This window comes from Marmota marmota, unplaced genomic scaffold, assembly GCF_001458135.2.
Source record: "Marmota marmota marmota unplaced genomic scaffold, marMar, whole genome shotgun sequence".
NCBI classification, from domain to species: domain Eukaryota; kingdom Metazoa; phylum Chordata; class Mammalia; order Rodentia; family Sciuridae; genus Marmota; species Marmota marmota.
The window spans coordinates 28,797,044-28,824,227 of NW_025999977.1; the positions used below are offsets into that span (position 1 = coordinate 28,797,044).

Here is a 27,184-nt window from a genome sequence, read left to right on the forward strand (position 1 = left end):
TAAGGCACAATAAAATAAATGCCTAGCATTTGGACTTAAAAAATAGAAAAAAGGCAAAAAAGGAGGGGTATTGAATGTCTCCTGACCATGTTTAGCATGAGACTATATGAGGTTGGCTTGTTAAACAATCACATCTTAATTTTCCTTAGATATAATATAATATGCAGAATAGTTCTGATGGGAAGCAGGGAGGAGGAAATCAGAATATCATAATATTTTGAATTTAAAAAAGCATATTCTCACCTTTTTTGTTCTGGTTGTTCTGATCTTCTTTCCAACAGAGATAGCTCAACTTTCAGATTCCTCAAATTTGCTCTTAATGTGTCTGTTTTGTACTTATTTTCTATTAACACATATTTTTGGTAATCTTTTCACTCCTTTTATTTAAAATTTTAATAAATTTTTAAAAAGAGAGAAAATAATCTAATGAATCCCCATACACCTACCACCACTTTAACAATTATCATTTTGCCAATCTTGCTTCATCCTTGATCTACTCCCTCCACTTTTCCTCTGGAGTATTTTAAGCAAACTGATTTCATTATCGATATACTAAAATAAATTATGCCCGTATGCCTCAATTTTATTTTTACTTCCTCAAACAAGAGAACGAAGTTAAATCATGTTTTAACATGATTTTAAAAAATAATTAATCAATGGAAAATCATTACTGGGAAATTCTCTCATCCTATTTCCCCCTCTCAATATTGTGACCTCTTGTTATGAAAGAGTAACAACAAATTGAAAAAGAAAGAAAAACTTTTAAAGCAAATGGTAAATTGAAAAAATAAAAAAATAAAAAACTGGAAAGTTAAGCAACCCTCTCATGGAGTACCTCTTCCTCTGCAGAGCAGGATTTATTCCCTGCTTAAGAATTAGGGTACAATAGGTATCATTTAAACTATCACTGATAATGAACAAATGTAACAATTAGTATTCTGTTCAGGTATATAGTCTTTAGCATTAAAGAAAAGTTTTCTGAATTTCAAAGGATGCACTAGAGAATAGCTTAATGGGATTCACACAGTAGCCTCAACAAGAAGCTGTTTAAGTAAGAACCTGCCTCTCCTCTGTTACAGATCTTGATTACTTTGACCCTCTGCTACTTTTTTCTTTAAGACAAATGACATAGGGTGTTAACAACCATTCCCAATTAAATAAATACATTCCGCATACATTTATTCATTCACATACAATGTTACCCATTTGTTCAGCCATTCATCTACAAATTGATTCATTCACTAAACATTTCTCAGGTCCCATAAACATCCTATTACTAAAAGATTCAAGAATGAACCATAGCTATGTCTCTATTTTCCTAAATCTAAACAAACCCACACCCTAAAAGCTTTATGTGGAAATGAGGTAGAAATTGGCTGTGCTCCTAAAATCTGGAGAGTAGAAATGCCAATCTCCAAAGTGTATTTGCAAAAACACATAGTGGCAGGATCACGGGGTAGGGAATGGGTCTGGCTGGAAAGATCTCTATATGTGTATTTTTATCATCCATGTGTTGGATGAAGCGGAGAGCTGCCAGATAGCTTCTTTTCGACAGCTTGGAGTTACTGTTGGGAACAGATCCATGTATGGAAGCGAAAGCCGAAAGGCACAGATAAGCTGAGATCCAGCTATGCAAACCATGCTTAGAGACACTTAAAGGACAAGCATCCCAGGTCCGTCCTTTCTGGTAAATTTGGAGAAGCCATCACACCGGATCTTTTTTCACATCCAGCCCATGCAGACTGAGCAGCTAAGACTTGACAGAGGTAGGTGCAGGGCTTTTGTGATGAAACTTATCTAAAGGATTATTTGTGAATATTCCCTTCAGAACCCTGAGGATTCTTTAAGGGAAGATGCCAGATAAAATTTAAAAAAGAAAAAAAAAAAAAAGGAAGATTTGGGTCGGGACTGTTGACTAAGAGGTATTTAACAGCTCTGCCTTCACAAGACAGTGCATCTTGGCTATGCAGGGAAAGTGACAACACAGATTAGCTGCCAAATAAAATCCCTTTGTCCTGGGTCACTTACCATTTGGAATTTTGTGGATATGAGTCTTCCTCAACATTGCCAGCACCTTTTGGAATGGGCCACAGCTTCCCACAGGATTCTGATACTCCCTGCGCATTTTAGGGTGGGGTGGGTGGGATTTGTCATTTTCCTTGTTCCTTCTTCCTAAGCCAGCAAAAACTCACACGTGTGGTTAGTTCTTCCTTAGATATAGGAAGAGCTGCTCGCAAACGACATTATTATTTTTGGCAGCTGAAGTCATGTTTGCAATGTTTCTCAGCAGCTCAGAGGTTGATTACATCCTGTTCAAAGATTCTTGGGTTGTTTTCACAAACATGGGGTCTTGCGCAAGTTGAAGTTGCTGAAACCAGCTGTAAACCCTGGATTTTCTGAGTACCTTTAGAAGTTTGTCTTTCTTTCTTTCTTTCTTTCTTTCTTTCTTTCTTTCTTTCTTTCTTTCTTTCTTTCTTTCTTTGTTGTGAATGACTAAAATTTTAGGAACTTGAGGAAAATTGTTCCCCCAAATTATTATCACTTTGCTATCAGTGACCAGTATAGAAATAGTAGATTCTGGCAAAATAGCCTAAGTTATATATCTCAAAAATCTGAGGTAAAGGGATGGGTATAAAGAACAGCATCAACAGCTATGTGACTATTCTCTATTTCCTAGAACCCTGGCTAACCCAGCTAAGTCATATCAATTTCACTTTGAGATGTTATTCCAGATAATTCCCAAATTGTAGTTATTAAATAATGAAAGCAGCTCCATTACAATTGTGAACAAAGTTTGCGAACATCTGCCAAACACAAAAGTCAGGGGGAAAAAAATTATAGGTCATATCTATAAAATATGCGTATTTTCCCAAGATTGAATTAAAATAGTTCTTACACTAGATAATGGAATTTAGACTTAAGATTTACCTTGTTGAGAATATTAGGTGTATAATTTGAGTGCAACGTGAAGTGACTTTTCATTTAGTTTTCAATTTTATAATAGAGCTTAAGCTGGGGGGTGAGGAGGGAAAGAAATAGTAAATGTGATTGTCTTTCCCCATGACAAACATGATGTGGAAAAGGATGAATAAAAAAGTGTAAGAAAAGAACAAAAGTAGTTTGTAATACTAACCAAGGAGATGTTTGCTGGATGAATGAGATACCTGGGAAAGGATTAATGGATATAGAGAAAATGACTACTTATGTGGTGACTTCTTCCCAACCGTGAATGTTCCATTACACTAAAAAGGTGGCAGAAAAAGAGAAAATACAGTTTTGTTTCAACAATAATGCAGCATCATTATTAAAATTATTATTATACTAAAAGACAGATTTCACATCAAATTATTCTTCTATATATCTATTTACATTGGTACTGTGTTAAATTGACAGCACAGTTAAACTTACCCTTTCTACATTTCTAAAATAGACTATTTTACTTCACTGAAAAATACTAATATCCTGGATCTGAGAGAGAGAAAGAGAGAAGGAGAGAGAGAGGGAAATAAACTATGCCTTCTTTTTTTAAACTAACAGAGACAAGCTGTCATAACTTTAGCTAAAGTGGAACAGGCCTACAAAAGGATGGTTTTAAAATACTTAATTAAACACTACATACCAGCCGGCTTCCCAAAAGGAACAGCACAGCAGGAGTCTTTGCAATTTTCAATATGTAAAAGGTTCATATAAACGATGCCACTCGTATTTGTGAACAGATGCAATGCATACATGTCACCATGTACTGTTTTCTCATTTGCTGACTGCCAAGTCCATTTCAAGTGTGCAGCCTTCATGAGCAATGTCTGCTCTGTTTCTCTTTAGCAAGCAAATTTGAAAGGCAGAATGTAAGTAATAGAAAATGACTTACTGCTATTTTTATGTATCATATGTTAACATTTTTGGAAGAAAATTAATGGCAGTCAAGCCGCTTGCCCTCTTGACTTGTGACTTCTTAAGCACTCGGCAATGATGACTATACATGTACAAAATCCTGAGATCATGCTTAGTTAGAGAGGAGAACTGGAAGTGCTGGCAGTCTTATGTGAGAGCCAAATGGCTTTGATGCTCTATGTTATAGTCAGCTGAGGTATGAAGCTAATTCATGGTGGTTAACAGAGAAGTTGAAATTTGTCCAAATGGCATGGAGCACAATTTTGAAGTTTCTTTCTACTTAATGGGATCAAACTAGATTGTCTGTGCCCTGGTCTATTAGAATACAATGATTAAGAGGAAAAAGAACTTTTCAGGGGCTTTAAAGGGAGACAATATTTCTGAATGTTAGGAGAGTTTATATGAAAGGAAGAATAGGTATTTCCTTTTCTGGCAGCATGAAAAATTTGGCCCATAGGAAAGGTCATTAAGTTTTAAAGAAAAGATACCATTGGGGGTTATTCTGTTAAAAAAAAAATACCCTTTCTCGGGTTATTTAAAACAATGACATTGAGTTGTCCTAGACAGAACTTAAAAATGTTACAAAAGGAGCTGGGGTTGTGGCAGAGTGCTTGCCTTGCACATGTGAGGACCACATAAAAATAAATAAACAAAATAAAGATATTTTGTCCATTTATAAATATATAATATATTATATATTTATAAAAGGCCTGGGACTAGGGGAATGTCCTAGGGAGGAATTCGAAGACCAAAAAGGCCATATGTTTCCCCAAGGTCAATCAAAATAAGTTGGAGGAGCCCCAGAATCCAGATCACCTGGTATTCTAATCAGAATTGATCCACAGAAGCAGAACCTCTTTCAAATTCTTAATCTTAAAGTTCCATACTTCCAAGTTTCACAACAAGGTATTACAAGAAAATTGCATATCAGAGAATTGTTGAAGGTATTTTTTATGGTATTATAAAGTAGGGAAATGTAAACAATTTCAGATGGCATTTAGTGTTGTTGAGTGAAAAATGGCTTTTCATATCCTGTTGACTTCTCCTGAAATGAACCATGTATCTCAACTCTGTCTGCACATTAAAATCACTTAGGAGAGGTGATTACCAACTGCACCCCTGATGAACTAGCTTATGGGGTCTAGACAATAGTAGTTTATTTTTTTAATCTACCTCATGAAATTCCAATGTGCAGTCAATAGCGAGACTCAGTTTCATTTCACAATAAAAAAAAATGGTAACCAGTTTATTTATGTTTAACAGGGAAAACTAAAAGACCCACAACTGAAGGTTACAAAAATAATAAATAAATATATAAGTATTTTTACTCAGAAATGTTATTTCTGATTACTGATGGTCATTAAATAAAGGATATTTCTTTGCTCATAGGGGATTCCTATTTAAAAGTTTCCACATTTTTAAAGTTTTCCCTGTCAAGGAAATGGGTATCTGATAATCATTTATAGTCCTTGGCCTGAATCCTATGTGAATGCTAGCCACAATTATTAAAAAGTGTAAAATGTATGTATGTGATATTATGGCTGTTAATTATAGTTGCTAAATAAAATTTTATATTGATTAGCAAATCATCAAATAGCCATCCCCAAAGGACCTACTAGTTTTGGATAGCAACAGTTTTCTACAAAATGTAATGTTTCTCTTAAAAAAGAGATTTTTTTTTTTTGCCTCATACCTTCTTAGTAAGTACCTAGGAATTTGGTAAGATAGTGTATGATTTTGTGCAGAAGATATATTCATTTACTGCATATCAAAATATACGAATTAAAAACTAACACTAGACAAAATTCTAAGAGGGTATACACCGTCCAGAGCAGACTTCTTCTATTAAGTAGGAGATGAAGACTGAGTCAACACCCTGCAAAGAAGGTTCTGAAATAAATGCTAGTAGAGACTGCTCAAGTCAGTGAGTAGAGGCCAGGGAAATGACCCATGTTGAAGGGATTAAGTGGAGAAATGCAAATAAAGAGTTTAGTATAATAACCAATTAATGATGACATCATCCTTGTAATCAATATTAAAATCAAATGAGTTTCTATCAAAAAGAAAAAAATTCCTTAACACAAAACATCTTCAATTATTTTCTGGAAAAAAAAAAGTGTGTTTTAAGTAAATGAGATAGAAGAATCTATTGAATATTTACCCAGCATCTATGTATAAGATGCCAATTAATAATGATAATGGACAATAATAATTGTAACTTCAGTCTCTTAGTGTGTTTAACCCTTGCCCTCTAAGAAACAAGACACAGTCATATAATAAATCACATTATGAACTATTACCAATTGCAAGCTGTTATTGAATTAAATGTAAAAAACATAATTTTAATAAATTATTTCTAATCTTCATGTGGCCACATGAAATATAAAGAAATATTCATTTCTTTAGCCATATGCATAAAATGTATTCTGTGAAACAAAATGACTTTGGTTGTTCTTAAGCTAAAATCCTAAGATTCATCAACTAAGCTATTTACTGCCATGCTGTTCAAAAAACTATGTCCTTACCAAAAAAAATTCTCCTGTTACATGTTGAGCTCTTTCTGTTTTCTAAGTGTACTTCTAAGCAAGCAATGTGTATTAATTTATTAATGCTGGCAATTATCTTGTGAGATAATTACCCATTTTACTGATGGAGACACTGATACACAGAAAGGTTAAATAATATGCCAAGATCACAGGGTTAGTAAGCAGAGAAGGCTGAATTTGAAGCCTGTGCTTAGCCTCTGTGTTACACCATCCAACAAGTATTTCCTGACATTTTAGAAATGGGAACAAATAACAAAATTCATGTGTGAAAATTTCAGTATGGTGCTAGAAAGAAGTACGAACAAAACAATGTTATTCGTTCGGATTACTCTTCATTTAGTTGTATATGTTTAAGGAATAAACAAACCATTTTAAATACCAACTAAATAATAGCATTAACTTCTCTTTAAAAATAAATATTTCTAAATTGTTGAGTAGTTACCATTGTTGAGTAGTGACTTTCTTCAGAAAGAGAGGTTAAATTATTATTTTGTGACTATATTCCATCCTTACCCCTCTATCATATTACCTATCTTTCAATAAATATGTATTGAAATTTTTAACACCCTTTTCACCACTCTTCAAGGTTGCATAGCAAAGAGGATTTGGATAAAAATGAGAAATGAGATAAGAATCATTTAAATGAAACTATTGTATTCAAAAACTCATCCCACATACATGTTAAATACCATTTAAATTCCAATTCATAAATCTAAAATGAAGAACAAGAGACCCACTTGGCATTCAACCTACACTTAGATTATGCTTATAGACATAGGACCTTTGGGAATCTAATGTACAATTTTCTCCAATATTGTGCCGTGCGTTTAGTTTCATGAAAATTATAATGAAATATATTTAAACTAAGGCAGTGCAAATTATAGAGAATTTGGTCACCTCATTTTGCAAGAATATAATGAATGCTTTCCTCTTTTCTATTATTTTTATCATGCATGTTCAGAGCAATAAAAGTCAAACTCACCTTCTAACACTCTATTTTTACTTCACCACACATTCAAGATCACTTATTATATTGTTTCCCCAGAGATAATTTTGCTACCATTGATTTAAATATTCTTTTGCCTTACAAAGTTAAATAGCTACTGCAAAACAGCCAGGCGAAAGGAAAAGCAAATAATAAGATTAAAGATTTCAACAACAACAACAAAAAAAAATGGAGTTCTTTGAGGTCTCATATACCTATTGACCTTGACAAGCTTTATATTTAAATATTATCAGCAAACAACAGCTGATATTTCAACAGCCAAATAAATAGTAAACTACTGTAGTAATTTATATCGCATACCTTCCTGAGCAATACAAAACATTGAAAAATAAAAACAAAGTATATGAAAGATACACCCAAAGTTGCATTATTAAAAAAACCTAAATTTTAGCAACTTTTACATACTTAAATTCAATATATATCTCAGAGCCAAGGTAAAATCCCATGCTCTTTTGGGGAACACAGACTAAGTGAATAACACAATGAATATTTGTTCCAAAGCTCTTTTGTCCCCTGTCAATAAACCTTTTGAGTACACCTAAAATAACATACAACTAAATCACTTGATAGAATTATCTATTTTCCAAGGAATATACACTAAATATTCATTACATAGTAGGAAACAGATCTCCAAACTACATTTCCCCAAATATGGTCTGAGAACAAGTTTTTCATCTATAAGTTTGGTAAAATAAAGGATCTCAGGATCAAGAAAATATTGCATAGAAGTACTCCCCATCTCAGATATGTGGAAGGCATGCTTACATATTACTAACTGTAAGAAATTCTGCAGAAAAGTAATCTGAGTATGACCTTGAAATGTTAAACAATGATTTAGAGTCCAGTCAAGGGGCAGCTGAAACACTGTGCTCCCTAATCTCATAGCACCCATGTCAGATATCAATCATGTCATCTTCATTGATGAGCCCAGATGAGACACAAAATCACTGTCAGTAAAGTGTTGCTGGTACCCAGCACCAATTGACGAGAGTTAACACATATGATGAACTGTAGTTGCCATTCAATAGTGGCAAGATCTTCTGAAAAGGGCTATCTTGAAATTAATGCTCTCTCTCAAATAAATAATAATTTGACACAGATTTGTGGTTTGAACATGTAGGACAGGCTATTTAATGACTGTATATGTGAAATGAATAGAAAATGCATAGTTTATAGAATGTCCATTAAGCTCCATTGACATCTTTAACACCAATATTTCATATATATCCATAGGTGTTCTAATAGAATAGAAAAGTTTTTTGAATATTATTTTTGTTGTTTTGTGGGAGATGATAACTGTACAAACCAAGTAGATTGAGATTACTGTAGAAGATTGCCGCAGTCCGGCTGCAGCAAAATAACCGGGGGGTGACGAATAACTTGTGTACGTTGATACAGCAGGAGTAGGAGCCGTTTATTGCAGGACAGGAGCAGTATTTATACATTCCACACAGCTTATCTAATTAACATAAACTAGATACAGCAGTCAACCAATCAGGAATCTCCACACTTAATGGCTCGCTTTTGTTACTTCTCAAACCACTCCCTCTGGCATTTTGCCAGGCACCATCCAGACTTGTTTACGAACTCTAACATTCCCCTGGCAAAATGCCAGGTGTTATTTTGACTTGTTTACAGACTCTAACATTTCCCCCTTTTGTTTAATTTAAATAACGACCATAGTGGTTTTTACAGAAACACCATAAATAACCTGCTACAAACAGAAAGGGAGGATACAAAATGCCACAATACCAAGCCAATTGATGGCTCCATGCAAGAAGCCCTTGGAAAAATTATACCAGCAATGACACTGTTTGCAAAGATACCGAGTTACAATTTGTTATAGATTACATTTTGTTGTCTCAGTCCAGGTAAAGCAGTGTCTCAATAGATTAACTCACAGTCCAGGTAAATCACAGTCCAGGTAAGTTCTGCAGGCAGCTAGCTTAAATCACAGTCCAGGTAAGTTCTGCAGGCAGCTAGCCTAAGCTGTAGCAGCAGAAACAGCAACAGCTCCGAAGTCTCGTCCGTTTCTCAGCCAAAGTTTTGTCCGGTTCTCAGCAACACTGGAAATTCTTCCACCCTCGTCTTTACCGGCACTGGGACGAAGGCAGGAACTCCGGATGGCTAAAGAAAATCCTGTAGCATTCTACTAAGAAAACAACCTTCTGAACAATTTAGTACATTATCTCAAGGTTTTTTTGCATTTGAAATAAGCATTAATAGTGCTCATTACTCATCAGCTTCCAGGTGTGGGAGAACCATTGTAGCTTAGTTATTGGCATTGAAAATGACCAAACATCAGGGACACCAGTAGCGTCTTCTGCTGGCTGTAGTGCCTGGGCAGCCCCAGATGGCCCTGGGGAGTGTCCCGGACTCAAACTGCTACTGGGCACAGGGAGCAAGAGCCTGCGAGACTGTGCCTCCAGGTCAGGTCTAGATTTGGGCTCGCGGCAGTGGAAGAGCCAGCTCCCCGGCCAGGAGGCGGGGAAGGGCCAGTCGCCGCCGCCTCTTGGAAAATCCTTGCTGCGCTGTGACCGGCTTGCACACTCGGCAGCCGCCTCTCCGCTTCACGCACCCTCCGGTAACGAAAAGTATTTAGTAATAGCCTTTTGCTGCAACTTTTTTCCTGATAATCCTTCTTCTTCTGAACTTTCTTTTTCTTTCTGACTAGAGTTCCTGGGCTCTTATCAACACATGCCCTAACTATTCTTGGTTCCACTGGGGTGCCTTCTTCCCTTAGTAATTTACTTCTCACCCCTTCCATATTTTCATCACAAAGACAATACAATACACTGAGACAAAACAAGACACAAACATACTGTATCAATCTTCTCCATTTTCTCGAAATGGTCATTTTTCCTCTCGCCCTATCTGCCTAGGGACGAGCAGATTTGCTCCCGTCCTATCTATGGACGGGCAGCCTTTTTTCGTCACTCACCCCCGAGTGTCCCGGGGCTCCCCGTAACGGGCCACCATCTGCCGCAGCCCGGCTGGCTGGGCAAAATAAGCGGAGGGTGACGAATAACTTGTGTACGTTGATACAGCAGGAGTAGGAGCCGTTTATTGCAGGACAGGAGCAGTATTTATACATTCCACACAGCTTATCTAATTAACATAAACTAGATACAGCAGTCAACCAATCAGGAATCTCCACACTTAATGGCTCGCTTTTGTTATTTCTCAAACCACTCCCTCTGGCATTTTGCCAGGCACCATCCAGACTTGTTTACGAACTCTAACATTCCCCTGGCAAAATGCCAGGTGTTATTTTGACTTGTTTACAGACTCTAACAGAAGATAAGTGTATGTATTTGTAGGTATGCATGGGTATGCTTTTTATTGTGTTCTCAGGGCACTAACTCTGCCAGTGTGTCACAACAATATATTGTGCAAAACCCCCACTGTACCAAACGATACTGAGTACCTGAAGCTATACTGAGTACTAGGAGACAGTCCTGAACAATAGAATCACATAAATAGACTGTTGCAAGTTAGTTTGAAGAAAACTATGAGAAAGAATAAATAACACAGGCCTGTGGAGATGTGGGTAGAGGCAGAAGAATATGCAAAATCTGGAGGAAAGAGAAAGTCTCTGAATTACACATGGAAAACTCTAAATTGCTGGGATTAAAGGAGCACACCACTGTGCCTGGCTCTATTAGTGTTCTGAGTTGCTCAAGCTTTACATGTGAGACAGTCATGGAAGCAATAATGAGAACATCTCCCATATCTTGTTAAGAATTTGGAGATTTGGTGCCAAGCCAGTGATAGGGGAATAAGGGTGGTGAAGGAGAACCATGGAAGTGTTCTAACTATGAGAATAGGCAGACTTGTGGCATCCCCCTTAATCTTGCATATCAACTACCATTTTCTGACCCCAAATAAATAATAAATGTTGATGAAAAACTGAGTGAGTAAATGAATATTTTCACTCACTCTAGGTAATGCATTTATTACCTGGAGTGCATTTATCACCTAGCTGAAAGTCCTCACTCTAACAAATCTCCGTACTTGTACTAAAAGAATAGAGAAAACAATATTAAAATGTTATTTTTTCTCATAGTAAGAAACAATAAGATAAAGTATATATTATGTTTAGTTCCTATCACATAGTAATTGTTCAATAAATATTAGGTCTTATTCATTCAGCAAGCATTTATTAAACATCTTCTAAATTCTGAATATTGCCTTTTGGTATATAAAATGATGGCTAAGATATAGCCTTAGGACATACCATCAAGTAATTATTAATAAAATTCCAGGTTGTACAGTTTTCAAAGACAATTGCAGAGGTTGATAACTGAATAGCAGCACAGAGACTAGGAGGGAAGTGGTCAGGCTACAGCGGTTTTGCCCTGCAGTGGGTCAGATGAAGGGATGGAACACTGGAAAGACAAACCATATAGAATTTTTCTAGAAAAAGTTTTTAAATGACTATAAATTCAATAGAATATTGATTTCCAGGATTTTATTTATTTTATTTGCTTTTCTATATTCATTTTCCTAGAATGGACTAAATAAAACAAATCACAGTCTTATTGGGGTATAGACATGGATGATGTTTCAGTCAGCTTTTTTGCTGCTGTGACCAAAAGACCGGACAAGAACATTTTTAAGGATGGAAAGTTTATTTGGAGGCTCATGATTTCAGAGGTCTCAGACCAAAGACAGCTTGACGGCTTGGGATGGGGCGGAACACCATGGCAGAAGGGTGTAGTGGAGGAAGGCAGCTTAGAACATGATCCGGCCCACACGGGAGGAATAGATGAACTCTAGATAGGGCAGAGGAGGAGTGGGAGGGAAGGGAGGGGCAGGGGGTTAGAAATGATGGTGGAATGTGATGGTCATCATTATCCAAAGTACATGGATGAAGACATGAATTGGCATGAACATACTTTATATACAAACAGAGATATGAAAAATTGTGTTCTATATGTATAACAAGAATTGTGATGCATTCTGCTGTCATGTATTTAAAAAATAAAAGCAATTTTTAAAAAAGAACATAATCAGCTCCATTCAGCAAGGACAAAATATATATCCCAAAGGCATATATTGATTCCCTAGTTGATTCCCTAGTCACACCTCCAGTCACACCCTACCTGCCTGAAGTTACCACCAAGTTTTTCTATCAGGAGACCAATGCAGTGATTATGTTAAACTTCTTATAATCCAATCTTTCATCTCTAAACTTTCTTGCATTGTCTCAGACATGAGTTTTTGTGGGGACACCATATATCTAATGATAACAGATGGAAAGGAGAGACTTTATTTTGAAAATGATATTAGGGCAATATTTAGAGATGACCAAGATAATTTTGATGCTTTATAGAAAGATCTTGAACAGTAAATAAAAGAGGAAAAATAGAAAAATTTTCTTTGTTTCGGTGGTCATAGCACTGTTTGAAACCCACCCTTGCATCTGCATGGGGTGGGGAGATGATGTACTCTTTTTTTTTAGATTTTTAAAATTTGTTTTAATTAGTTATACATGACAGTATAATGCAGTTTGATTCATCATCACATATAAAGAAGTATAATTTTTCATTCTTCGGGTTGTACATGATGTAGAATCCCACCGGTGATATAGTTATATATGTACATAGGGTAATAATTTCTGATTCATTCAACTGTCTTTCCTACCCTTATACCTCCTTCCCTCCCTTCACTCCCCTCTACCTAAAGTAACTCTATTCTTCCCTAGCCCCCCACCATTGTGAATTAGCAATTGCATATCAGAGAAAACATTTGGCCTTTGGTGTTTTGGGATTGGCTTATTTCACTTAATATAATATTCTTCAGCTCCATCCATTTACCAGAAAATGCCATAATTTCATTCTTCTTTAAGGCTGAGTAATGTTCTATCATATATATATATATAAATTATGTATATATCACTTTTTTATCCATTCTTCTGTTGAAGGGCATCTAGGTTGATTCCCTAGTTTAGTTATTATGAGTTGAGCTGCTATAAACATTGATGTGGCTACATCGCTGTAATATGCTGATTTTAAGTCCTTTGGATATAAACCGAGGAGTGGGATAGCTGGGTCAAATGGTGGTTCCATTTCAAATTTTCCAAGGACTCTCCATAGTGCTTTCCATATTGGTTGCATCGCAGTCCCACCAGCAATACATGAGTGTAACTTTTTCCCCTCATCCTCACCAACATTTATTGTTGTTTGTATTCTTGATAATTGCCATAAGATTATGTACTCTTATTGCTAAGCTTTGGTCAGGTCTTACCTTGGTAGTAGATGAGAAGGGGCTAGGATTTGAGATCTTTACTATGTGGGGAATTAGAACTATCAAAAGAACAAGATAATTCACAAGCCAAAATAGATGTGACCACCCCCTGAAGCACTTAAAACATTTGTTTTTCTTGGTATATTTTCCTATCTGACTAGGAAGCTGTACTGGGTGATTTCTAGAAAGTGCTTTGCTTCTAAGTGTCTGATTCAATTATAGCTCCATTTCCCAAAGTGAAGTAGGTAGACTGTATCCATATTTGTCTAAAGACTACACACACATCAAAAGAGAATTCTTGCCAATCAAAGTATCTAGAACTGAGGGAGATACCAAATGAAAATTGGCAACTTCCTTAAAAATGTCAGTATTCTGAAGTCAGCAAGTGTGTGTGATTATTTTAAACTATTTTGCTAATTTATGCAGAAATGTTATATTAAGAGAATACATACATCACAAAGAATCAGAGCGCTAATGTGTGTGGGGTGTGAGAGATACAACTCAATATCCAAGCCAAATACAAAGTAAAGCAGAATAAGGAAGGAGATACAGAAGGATAGTGGAAGGAAATCACATTAGAGGGTGGTTAAAAGAAATAAATTTGAGCAGAAAATGAACTGAAGAAAGGAAATGAGTCATGCGAATAATTGAAAAGGTGGTTCCCAGACACGGGGCTAAAACAGCAAAAGTAAAGGCCTTGAGGTAGGGGCACACTGTATGATTCTAGAACTGTCAGGAGCCCAGCGTGGCTGGACCAAAAGCAGAACAATGTTAAAAATATTGCATCAGAGATGTAGCCAGAGGCTAATCCATTAGGTCTTTGAGGCCCTTAGATTTATGAGACTCCATCTGGGACTTCTTTCTGAGGGTGCTGGGAAACCATTGGAGGATTTTCTGTGAAGAAACAAAACAATCTAATTTACATTTTAAAAAATTCTTTCTGGCTTGAGTAGGCAGGGTAGACTGAAGAGAGGCAAACACCCCGCACCCCAGCCAAAAAAGAGAAGCAAGGGATAAATACCTTATGTGTTGAGTATCTATATAATTGTTCATCAGAACAAGGATATTTTTGAGAGTGAAAGAGGAGTTGTTAATAATTGCAATGGATCAACATCAGTGAACTAGGAATGTCCCCAGCAAGCTGGGACATAGGTTTGCACTAATTAAAGGGCAGTTTTCAAGAACAAATGAGTCCTGAGTAGTTGTTCAAAGAAAGGCAGCTAATATTAATAATTTCAAATTCTTTCACATACTAGATTTATAAAATATTAATGGGTAATAGGCTAAAAATAATTTTATGAAAGAATAAACCAGAGATGGCTCAGGTAAACTGATTCTTTATTGAATGAATTTGGGGCAATTTTACTGAACTAATCTGCCTTGGGAATATCTTCACACTGATTTAGTCATTCAGTGTCTCTCAAAGTCATTTTTTCACAGATTTTATTTTTTTTCAAAGCACTAATTAGTATCTTATGACTCCAGCCTTTCTTAGAACTCAGTATGAGAAAGCTATGCTCCGGGGAGAGAGTAGAAGGGGTGAATCTACTCTTATAAATAAATCGAAATTTTAGTTAGATTGCTAGGTAGATGTGTCAGCAGTGTGAGAAACTCCAAAACACAATTTTTAAAAAATTTTGATTGACAAATAAAGATTGTATATTGCTGTATTATTCAAAGTGTACAATGTGATCACGTGTGACATATGCATATATATATAAATGCAATTTAGAAACAATGGCACCCTGATTCAGCAGCTAGCAAAATCTCCATGATGCCCTTGGTCTTTATCTTTTCCCATTTCCATGAAAATCCAATATTCACTTTATGCTTATAATATTATGGACTTTTAATGCCTGGAAATTCTCAAAGACTTCTTTGTACCCTGTCAATCTCCCCTTGCAACGACTAGGAATCAGAGTCAAAGACAGTGGGCAAAGAACAAAACTTATTCTGAATCGGCCATTGACATGAAGCCAGTACCCTATACAGAAAAGTAAAGTATGAAGGTAAGAAGATGAGCTCAGAAAGGAAAAATGTAGTCAGTTTGGTCACATAACAAAACTGGGGATTGTCATAGGTCCTGGGATGGAAGATGTTGCCTGTAGCTGGCTTCATCCCAAATTTTCATGGGACTTGTCTGGGTGAACCTGCCACCAGGACACTTTGAGAATGTGTTACCAGCTTGCAATCACCAGTTCACAAATGACCTATAAGCTTTTTGAAGCTGCTTAAAGAGTACTCCTCTGAATCTCTTCATTCTATCTAATATTTCTTTGGGGAGTGGAAGTGTGGTGGGTATTGTACTCTCCTGTAACTACTACAAACAATGGAAACTGGCACTTAAAGCAATTCCTCTATACCAGTGTTTTTTAACATATATTAACTCATTAAATCCTGACAATAACCATGTGAGCTAAATCCTATTGTCCCATATTCAGATGAGGAAAATTAGGAAGCTACTAAGTAAATCTGTCCAAGATCACTCAGTTAGTAGTAAAACTGGAGAAGTCTGGCTCTAGAATCAAAGCTATCATCCACTCCACTATGGGCAAATGCATTATGGAGATACCCGAGGAAGGTGGCTTTTTTCTATGGTATTGTAGGTTCTAGTCCTTAGGATTCCTATTCCACCTGGCATTCCCTGAAGTCTCTGAATACAAGGAGTCTTATGTTTACCTCAAACTTTCTCAATGGCCCCGGTTGCTCTTTTTATCAAGTGTATGTGAATTTCTGCTTATAAGTAGTGTCTGAAAATTCTTATTTAAATGTGTCCCTAGTTTCTATTTTATGATTTAATTAGTTTGTGCATTGAGAAAATTGACAGGAACAACTAAGCCAAGAAGTACTTGAGAGCTCCAAGTGCAGGATCTTGAGAGCCACCTCTATTTAATTTCTTCTATTTTTGTTTTTGGCTTTTTGTATCTTAAATGCCATTCAGCCTGTTTTCATCCTTCAGCTTTGAATCTATTGCAAAAGTAGTGAAAATGCTTTTCATATCTTCATCTAAAACTCTGCTATAGTATTTGAACAAAGCCACAGTCAGAGCCTTGCTGCATAGGATCCACGATCCATCCAGTGTCAGCAATCCTTGAGCACATGGTTGGTGTTTCATCTGATTGCATTATCATTCAGTCTGCATGTCTCCATTTGGTCCAAAGCACCTATGTGTAATTATGTCAAATATCCTTGTGAAAGTCAGGAGTCATTTGCCAACAACATTTCTCTGTGCAACTGGTTTTTAATTCCTAAAATTTATAAAGTTAGGCTGACTTGATTTTGAACATTAAAATTATATTTGTTTATTTTCATCCTTTTAAAAAATTTTATCAACACCTAATGATTGTACAGACTTATGGGGTACAATGTAATAGTTCAAGTTATGTACACAACGTGTAGTGGCCAGATGAGCGTGATTAACAAAGTGATGACCTGAAATATTTATCTTTTCTTTGTGTTAAAATATTAAAATTCCTCTCTACTAGCTACTTTATCTCAATCTTATGATTCCTATTGCAATTTCCAAAGTTCCTTGTAGATAGCGCTTGGTTCAAGGTTCTGTTTTAAAATATTCTATACATTTGGGTTGCACCTTACTTGTGCAAAGCATCAGAACAAATTTAAAACAAAATTTTTTGCCTTTACTTTTTATCTTACACTCCAATTTCCTCTTGTTTGTTACCCACACTCCAACCCATATACACAGCTATCTAACTCATTTCTGCAAACCCAAAGACTCAAGTTCAACATTTTCAAAATTAAACTCATCATCTTTGCTATCCATTTAATTGACATTTCTGGTTTATATAATTCATTGACCAACTTAGTGTCTTTTCCTTGGCTTCATGTATCCATACGACATCAAATCAGTCCCAAATTGTATAGTTCATATCTCCTGACTTTCTGTCATATCCATTATCATCTGTCTTTTCTAGAAATACAATAACATGCTAAGAGAAATCTGCATCCAGCCTGTCCACTCCCAACTATTCTCCGCATTGTTGTCAAAGTGATCTGGTTATATAACGCTATTTTGATCAGGCACTCCCTTATATAAAGTCTTTATATGAATTCCTACAATTCTCAAGATAAAATCAAAATCATTAGTTTGGTATCGTAGACCCTTGAAATTTTAGTCCTGTCAAGCATTGTGAATTGTCAATTGTAGCTCTAAGTATATTTCTCAGTGACACTCCATAAATATTTTTTGTTCCAGCTATACCATACTACTTGTGGTTTGCTGTACCAGCGAGAGTGGCTCAGATATCCTTTCTCTCACATGTTCAATATCTTCTTTCTGCTCTTTTACTCCCTTTTAACCTGCTGTGCTTTATGATTCCATATAACAACTGTCCCCTCTCTTGTACCATGCTTTCCATTATCCAATTCTGATTGACATTATCCCTTGATGCCCCCACTGCACTGAGGGTATCTCTGTAATTGTAATATCAACATACATTTTTCTGCCTTTCTCTCAGACTCTAAGCTCTTTAGGGGCATATACTTATCTCACACATCTTTGTATATGTAGGATTTGTCAGTGGCTGGCATATAGTGGATATGGTTGATAAATGTTTATATAATAAAAGAGCTAATGAGTAAAAGCAATTGTCATTGCATGAAAAACTCAAGGAAAATATTCTAAGGAGTTATGTTTTTCTTTTGTCTTTCACATGCCCCAAACAGATAACCTGTCCCTTCCTGATTTAGGTCCATGCTGATAAGCTAATTTTAAGAATTTTTTTTTTGTTTTGTACATTCTAAGGTTCACCTGATTAAATTACAAACATATTTTTTGTAATATTATTCATTTATACTTTAAAGTAGGAGTAGGCTTTGATGACTTATCAACTAAAAATATATATATCTTATTTATTGTAAGGCTATCCAAAATTACCAATCTCAAACCTACCAGTTTCATTAGTTTCAAAGTGAAGGGACTTACACAGAAGAAAGAATAATTGAAATATTTCTCTTTTAAATGAATATCCTCTTTTAAATGATTTTGTTTTCCAATATTCACATATATTCTGAGAATAAATTTATTTAAAAGTCAAGCATTGGTTTATCTGGTTATTAAGGGCAAAAACAATGCATAGTGGTTGTAAACATCCACTAACATTCATAGCAACATTATTCAGATCTTGACCCAACTTTTTGAAGTATTTGCCATACAGTAGTATGACTTTCTTCAGATATTTTGAAATCCTTTTGGGTAACACTTTCACAAATAAATCTTAATGAGACAACATCAGACTTCACTAGACTACTGCACCCATTTGGATATGGAAATTTGTCTCAGTTTTTCACTGTGCATGAACAGACATACTAACTAAACTCAAATTTATCTGTTTATTTTGAGCTGTGTGGACCTCTCAAAGGTACTAGAACCATATGCTCAGATAGCATCTGAAGTTTCACTTTGGTTTTGTATTCTCCTGGTTTTTAGAGTCAAAGTCTTTTCTGACAGTGAGGAGACAATGATAATGAATGAGAGGTGGGTACCCCACAACTGCTAAGAGTCTTTTCCCAAGAGTCCTTCAAATGTAGCTAGCCCCTGAATAGCTCTGCTTTATTTAACTAAGTTAAGACACCATTGCTTGGAAGCCAAGTAATCTCTGGAATCTAACAACTGAATCATTGACAGTCTTTTAATAATAAAGGATAACCCTGTCAATAAAGAAGAGTAATGGTATTAGGTTCAATGTCTGGAGAATAAAAGGTAACTACCACTCAAAACTCAAGTTATGGCTACAAATTCCAATTCTGCCACACATCAAAAAGCAAATACTGATCTTCTCCAGATCTCTTCTTTCTCTATGGGATGAGGGGTTTGGACTTTATAATCACCAGGATGCCTTCTTGTTATATAAAGTTCACAGTCAAAAATTGTGTAAGAAGGTAGTTGACTTTGTAGAAGCTTCTCATTGTACATGTTGATTTTTAACTCAATAACAGATACATCTGTGACTTTCTCCTACACCCACTTTTTGTTCCTGATATTGCTTGTCATTTTTGCATAAATTTTCCTACTCATTATCATCTGATGAAAAATTATATATGCATAATTAGAGAAAGACAAAAAAAACACTCTTTAAGAGTTTATCTTGAACTTAGATCCTTCTCTTTTCGCCTACATACGTAAAATAGGATAGATTGTTCCTCAGAATTCATTTTACTTTCAAAGACAGAATAATAAAAACAATTATGATTATCACCCCATTTGTTGAGTTACTACATTGTAAATAGATAAATCAGAATTTGGATGTACATCTCCCTGGCACTAAAGTCTTTACTCTTTCCATGATGTTCAGTGACTCAGATAACCATCATTAAAATGGCAGCTTATATTATCAAGAACATTAATTATGTCTACAAACAATCATAAAATTTGTACATCAACTGAGACATAGCTTTCAATTTTATTTATTCCTGGTGTTTGTGATAAAATTTAACAGTGACAAATTTAGTACAGAAGCTTAACTCTCTGCAATAGGATTTTTTGCTTCAGTTTCAGTTTCTATTTCTTCATTAGCCAATTAACAAAAGTAATACAGACTTTACTAGTTATAAGTATTTTCAGACAAAGAAGATAGTGGGTGAGAAAGAATATAAGCAGAATACCTGAAAACAAGTTGTCACTTGATTTCTTAGAATGTAACCAAGATCATCAAAGAGGGAGAAACAGCTGCTTCAAATTCACATTTTTTCAATAACTGACAAGAATCAAATCCATGAATGATTGACACACTTTTCTGAATATCTGCAAAAAGGAAAGATGGAACTAAACAATCTCTAGATCCCTTTGACTTTATATATGTATAATTCATTTAATCCTAAAATCGAATTCTCGTGAGCATGTTTCCTCTTTTTAATTCAGAGTTTATTGTTAATAGTTGCATTAGAGAGATTTTTCAAAAACCTATGGATTTGAAGTTTTGATAAAAAATGTTAGGTAGTTTTGGCTTGAGTTCAAAAATGTCAGGTAGCTAAAAGAAAATGCAAGTTAGATGGATGAGTCACCAACTGGTAGTGGGACAACCAAACTTGTCACATTTCTGTTGTTATTAAAACTTAGGCCTAATAATTCCAATATGGGTTTGTAGTGATTGCAGAAACCTGAAAAAGAGAGTAGATGCACACATTCAGGAAGATCGTGTCTGACCTTAAAGACCTTAAATGTTTTAAAGCAACAATGTCTGGAGGGGAAAATGGTATCAAGTATCAAATAAAAGGGTTGGAGAGAGAGAAGAATGGAGGAGGAAAACCCATTACAGACATGAATGGACTGTCCGTTGACAGAGGTAACATGGGGAAAGACTGCTACATTGTCAAGGAAAGAAAACTAGGGTCTGGCATTGATTTTCCAACATCTAAGTTTTGTGATCTTGGGCACATTTATGGCATTTTCTGAACCTAAGCTTCTTTGAGTATAAAATAATAGCTTGAATTAGATGGCATCCTAAGGCTTCACAACTGTTAAATTTTATTCATGAGAGAAAACAGATAAGATTATAAGATATTATCCTTTGTACATAGGGAGATTCTACTTTGTATTGGTTCTTCACAGTATATATTGAAAAAATACAAATATCATAAGAGGTATAGTGAAGGGCAGTGTTTTCAGGTTGAGATATGAGAAAACATTGTTTAGAGAAACAATTAGATAAATTCATTCTCCATTGTTCCTGATTAGTAGATCTTTTTATGCTGTATGTAGTACATGTGTTTCTCAATAATGTGACAAGCATCTTTGTCCATATGTTCCAACTGGATGTCAGTCGTGATAAAGCTTTACTGCGCTTTATGGTTTTTGCTTGTTTTCACTGATGTTATTAATACCTTGTATTCAATATCATTGCCACGCTGACATCAAAGACTTATTCTTGGGCATCTCTGGTTATATAAATAGATAGTTGTGAATTCACTACTCCTTACCACTCTCCATAAATCACTTCAAAACATTAACATATTATATTCAACATTGCATCTTTAGCATATACACAGAATTTTAAATTTATATAAGACTCATTAAGTACCTAAAGAACATTCATCTTTGTTTCCTCAAACTTATTGGAATGCTTGGTATCTAGTAGGTTCTAATCAGTCTTGAATAAATTAATATGCTCATATATATATGGAAAGAAACATGGTTTCTGCATTCCCTAAGAGTGGAAACTTTAGGAGAACAAATATTTAGAGCGTAGGAAATGAAAACTAAAGGATCTGAAATCTTCACGACAAAATTATGCTGTGCTTATTAATGTCTGAAATAGTAAAGTTTTGGTTTAGAACTCACATCAATAATCAAAGGTTAAAACAATAACGAAAAGCTGTGTCTCCATGCTTTTCAATAAGCCACACGTTTTAAAGTCAAGCGCATCGCATCTGCCCTCATAAATATGTGATTGCATATTCCAAGTGATTGATGTTGTTTAGATGATGCATATTTTCCTTGAATATAAATAAAATATCCATGCAATCTCACTAGTTTCTTGGTGGAGAAATCTTATACATATTTAATGTCATCAAAATTCTTATGAGTGTACCTAGGTATGGAGGGGGGAAACCCTTTTTTGGTGTTTAACGCAGACTTATCGACGCCATGTAAAGATGTTAGAAGGGTATCATGTGAGGGTGAGTGGGCTCCCTTAGTTCACATAGGGCTGTAAAATCTGAGGAATGTCTTTTTAATAAAATGGCACTGCATTGGCTCCTTGGGGATTTAGAAAAGTGTTTTATTGGCCAAAATTTTGAGATTGTTTCTATGCAGAAATTCTGCCAGTAAACCTTCTGATCCTTTCCCATATTCCCAGAGTGACTCTGTGGAAGGTTGTCAAGAAGTCATTTAATGGTCTTTGATCCAGCTGAAGCCTCTAGCTCCAGTAATGAGGCTGTGTCAAGTGAGAATCAACAGGGTCTGTTCTTTGGCCTTCCATCCTTTGTCCTCCAACTAACTTTCTAATTCCAAAGTGAAATGGATTGTCTTCACTTCTTCCCCTCCCTGCAGTATGCCAAAGTCCTCTTACCACCTGTGTAGAAAAAGCTGCTCTGTTATTTTCTAGGGGTAATGTTAAATGTGAAAAAAGTGAGAAGAGACTCTCAGGCTGGTGCAAAGGCACAGAGGCATGATCCTGGGAAAAGTTCCTCTCCCTTTATTCTGCCTTGCACTTGACTTTGTGAGGACTGCACTTCCCCTTCTACACCTGGTCTATGTGGCATGTTCACCAAAACATAAATACTTTTGCCTGCGTGCTTTTGATTTGTAAGATTCATGTAATCCCACTTAGGCACAAAAAAACTTTGATAAAGAGTATGACTTTGTTTTGCATATAATGAAATTGAACAGATCATCCATGTTTCTAAATATGTTTTCTGGTATAAATTAATAGTTCTGTGTCACCTTAGGCAGGTTTCTATAGTTCTCTAGGCTTCAAGGAACTGTCTGTACTCTACTAACCTTCTAGAGTCAATGCAATAGTTGCATGAGAGTGTTTGCAAAGCATTTCACGCTGCTACTGACACAGAGGAAGTGCTCAGTAAACGAAAGCTATTACTGATAGAGCCTTATTGTGACTGTGATTATTTTGTGGGACTCTGGCAGCACAGATCTTGTGCTTTCAAATCCAACATCTTTCAACCCACGGCTGTAGGCTTTACAGCACTACAGTCACCCTCACTGCAGAAGATGGCTCAGTTACAAAGCGTTTTGTGTGCTCTCTCCAGGCTTCCTGAAATATTATGATGAGGAGACATTCTGTGAAGATATTCAGAATTTGAAGACGTGAGCACAGTTCGGAAAAATCTTAGACCAAAGTAAATAAATCCAATTGTACATAATACTAAAATGACACAAGGAAAGAATTCATGTGCACTTAAGTAACCTTTAAAAATAAAGATGATTTCTAGTGGGAGGAAAGCAAAATATGAATTATGAGATTAATGGCTTAGTGCAAAAATGTTTGCTTTTCGTTTCCTCCTCCACCCCTTTGGTCACTTTAAACACACACACACACACACACACACACGCACACACAGTTGGTTTTGTTCAAACGTACCCTGTCATATGAGACTTCCCTTTGAGAATTAAAAGGGAACATGCTCATTCTTTCCACGTGCTGAACAGATTTTAAAAAGAAGAAGAAACAACTTGAGAGTCAGCAGCTTGGGAATCGTGTTTCAAGAGAATCTGCCTGCGCTTCTATGAAATAAGATGGCAAGAATCAATCCTAAGAGAATATACACGGGCCTGAACTACTAAATTTCATCTCCTGGCAATTCCCTGGCATTTATCGTCTTTTGCCAGCTTCCTCAGTAAGCTTGGGGGAGAAGAGAGAGGAGGATTTTGCTTAAAAAGCCTTCACTTTCTTTCAGTCTGTCTTTTCCCTGTCCACAGAAGGTGGCCCCCTTGTGGTCTTAACAAGGGCTGGACTGGCATTTCATCTCTCGTTTCACCTATGGACAAAGACCTCTAGCTTTCCATCTCTACCCTTTAATTGCTCTCACTCCTAAAAGAAGTACTTTAAAAAAAAAAAAGAAGTACTTTTAATTCACAAACTCATTCCTCTCTGCAAGTTAATGCTAAACTCAAAGGCAGATATGCAGTCAGCTGGTTTTAAATTTTTTAACCTCACTTCTTATTATTTTTTTAAATTTTCCTTCCCTGGAACTAGTTGTATCGTTTTTCCATGATGTTGTATCAGAGATTAAGAAGGTGTTATCTGTCCATTAACAATTTACTTACTGAACCATGGAAATGGGCTTAAGCACAAGGGTCTATTTCAATGCCACGGCTGGCCCTTAAGTGCGTTCATTTATGCAGCCCAGATATGCCTTCTTAGCAGCAGTGGGAAAACCAGTCTGAGTCAGCAGGCACTGCAATGGGCTTCTTCTACTCCTGTTCCCTCTCCTTGGAGTCAAAGTAAACATTCAAGTAGTGAGAGTTGGCAGTTTTGCTCATTTTTAAGGAAGTATCTCAGTTGAACTGCTGGTTTCCTCTTTTGAGTCACATTAACATTTCCCCTCCTCTGTCTGCTGTGTCAGTACATCCAGATATCTTCCCCAAAACTGGGAGCAGTAAAGTTTTACATGCTGGCTTCTGAGAGCAGTTTTTTTTTTTTTTATTAAGGTGATTAAAAACTCTGAGACAACAACTTTATAAAGGAAATCAAACTAGTCTCTTCTTAGTTGGAGACATAAAACAGAAAGAGAAATGTAAAATATTCCTCTCCCCTGTCCTCTGTAATTAATGCAATTTTTAGGATAATTAGGGGGGAAATGTATCTTAAAGGTTGAAACTTTCAAATATGAAGGGGAAAAAATCTGAGTAATGGTAAGTCAGTATTTAGTAGCATGGATTTCTACACCTTATGTATTTTTTAATCTCAAAGTTTCCCTCTTCAGAAAAACCTATCAATATGTTTTTCACCATTGGCCACTGGATACTCTACAGTCAGCTATAGTTCCTACACAAAATGCATGTTGCTAATTGAAAAACTGAAGAAATGAAGTGGATATTTAGCAAAACTTGGCTTACTTGTAGCAACTTCTCAAAAATGATTCAGTGCAATTACCATTGAAGGGTATTTTATCACATGAAATAAATTAGGATAATCCTTATAAGAAATCTCATTAATATAATATTTTGGGTATATTTTCACATTTTCTATTCATTTTTTTCTAATTTTAACTTGGCGTGGATTTTCCAAAAATACAGTTTCAAAAATCAGACACAGAGCAGCATATATATAAAAGACATTATGGAGCATAATGGAAAAAGGGATATATCCAATGGTAGAATAGTATTTCAGAAGACATGATCTGATCAAGCATCAATATCTAGGGACATGATGAAATAGGTTCTACCATATTTGATACTCAGAAGGAAACAGAGGGTTTCAATGCTCTCTTTCTCAGTCTATATTATTTCTCTAGTGAATTTTCCCAGAAGAAATTGCTTTGATAAATTCATTGATAATTTGTTTATAAACCTTTGCAGAAATATAATTCTTTATATTGTCAGTCTTTTAAGGTAGAGAAGGTGTGGAAGAGATACTTATTATAATTCAAAACCATGACTATTGGTTGGTTTTTCAGTGACATTTGGGAAGGGAAATGAGTTAATAAAATAGAAGAGTGTCTCAGCCAATTATTGAACTATTTATTTTTCTGTTGTATGGGGTACATTTTAATGAAAATGCTGCTTTTATCATGCCTTGTGATCTTAGGACAAAATGCCAGTGAGTTAATATTGAATCCTAGGATCCTTGTGAAACTCATCTAAGGCAAAATTCCCACTGTTCAAAGAACTAAATTCATCTGGGGAAGACTGTGCTCAGTTTGGACACCACATTTTTAAAGAGTTAACTAAACACAAATAACCAATAAAACAAAATATCTGGTAAGAACTTTAATGAAGAATAAGTGAAAGAACTATGGATGTTTAAATTCATTTGAGGAGGCATTAAGAGCTTCCTTCCTATGTAGAGAGGTCATATTTAGTTGATGACCCCATTCAGAGGGCAATTCCGGAACCCAAAAGGAAGCTGAGAGTGTGAAAGAGTTCAGGGTAAGAAGAAGTTTCTATTAATTGAGAGACACGGCAAATGGTTGCCCTTCCTTGCAAAGAAGTGAATGACCTAGGGTGAATCAAAGTTTTTAGAGCATTTCAGACAAGTAATTTCCAGGTGTGTTACTAAAGAAAAATTTTTTTCTAATGGAATTTGTACTATAACATCTTCAAATGTACAGCCTACCCAAATAATTTAGAATCATCTGATTTGCTTGTAGGTAGCAAGTTATCAAAGGAATAAAAAATTATGAAGAAAAATTCAGCTTCATATATAATGGGTGATACTTTTTTAATAAGTAAAAGATAATTATTCTTGAGGTACCTAAAACATAAAATTGACAATCTCAGATGAAGCATAATAGTAGTTTGGCCTAGAAAAATGGATACAAATCAAACTAAGAATATTAGATCATTTATCCAATTAAGAGAAATGAAAAGGAAATGCTCCATTATTTTTGTTCAGTTCATTCATGGGCCATGCCATATGCAGGTAAACCTATTTTGTGCAAGGATCGGTGCTAGGAACATCACGATGATCCTTCTCTGCCCTTGAAGATCTTATATCACAATTGCAGAACCAGAATTCAAATACACATTATAATTTTAACTCATTACAATTATGGTGAGTGTTATTTCTAGAAATATAGGTACGTAACATGGGAGCCAACCTGGTGTGGTTAATCAAGGAAAGTGTCCTAAAGGAAAAGAGCTCTGAAGAATGATGAGACAGCAGACAGCAAAATTTTAAAGTGTTTGGAGAATGATTGTAGTAGTTCTGTACCAACTGAGTAAAAATGTACACACAAAAAACCTGTGATACCATGTGAGAACACATTATAGATGTATATACCTTCATAATACTCCTATGGTATATGTAATATATATATATATATATATATATATATATATATATATATATAT

At 35.5% G+C, this 27,184-nt stretch overlaps 1 protein-coding gene across 13 annotated transcripts in view; it reads left to right on the top strand.

Annotated features, from left to right (window-relative positions):
* The first annotated feature begins 1,589 nt into the window (after positions 1–1,589).
* Positions 1,590–27,184, top strand: part of Slc8a1 (solute carrier family 8 member A1) — a 363,798-nt gene continuing 338,203 nt past the window's right edge. For 5 of the 13 annotated variants that reach the window (XM_048804486.1, XM_048804488.1, XM_048804494.1 and 2 more), the window contains exon 1: positions 1,590–1,766. In XM_048804486.1, the coding sequence (XP_048660443.1) occupies positions 1,736–1,766 (31 nt within the window). In that variant the 5' untranslated portion in view covers positions 1,590–1,735. The remainder of the gene's footprint in view (positions 1,767–27,184) is intronic. The other 8 variants (XM_048804487.1, XM_048804493.1, XM_048804489.1 and 5 more) reach the window with 3 other exon arrangements.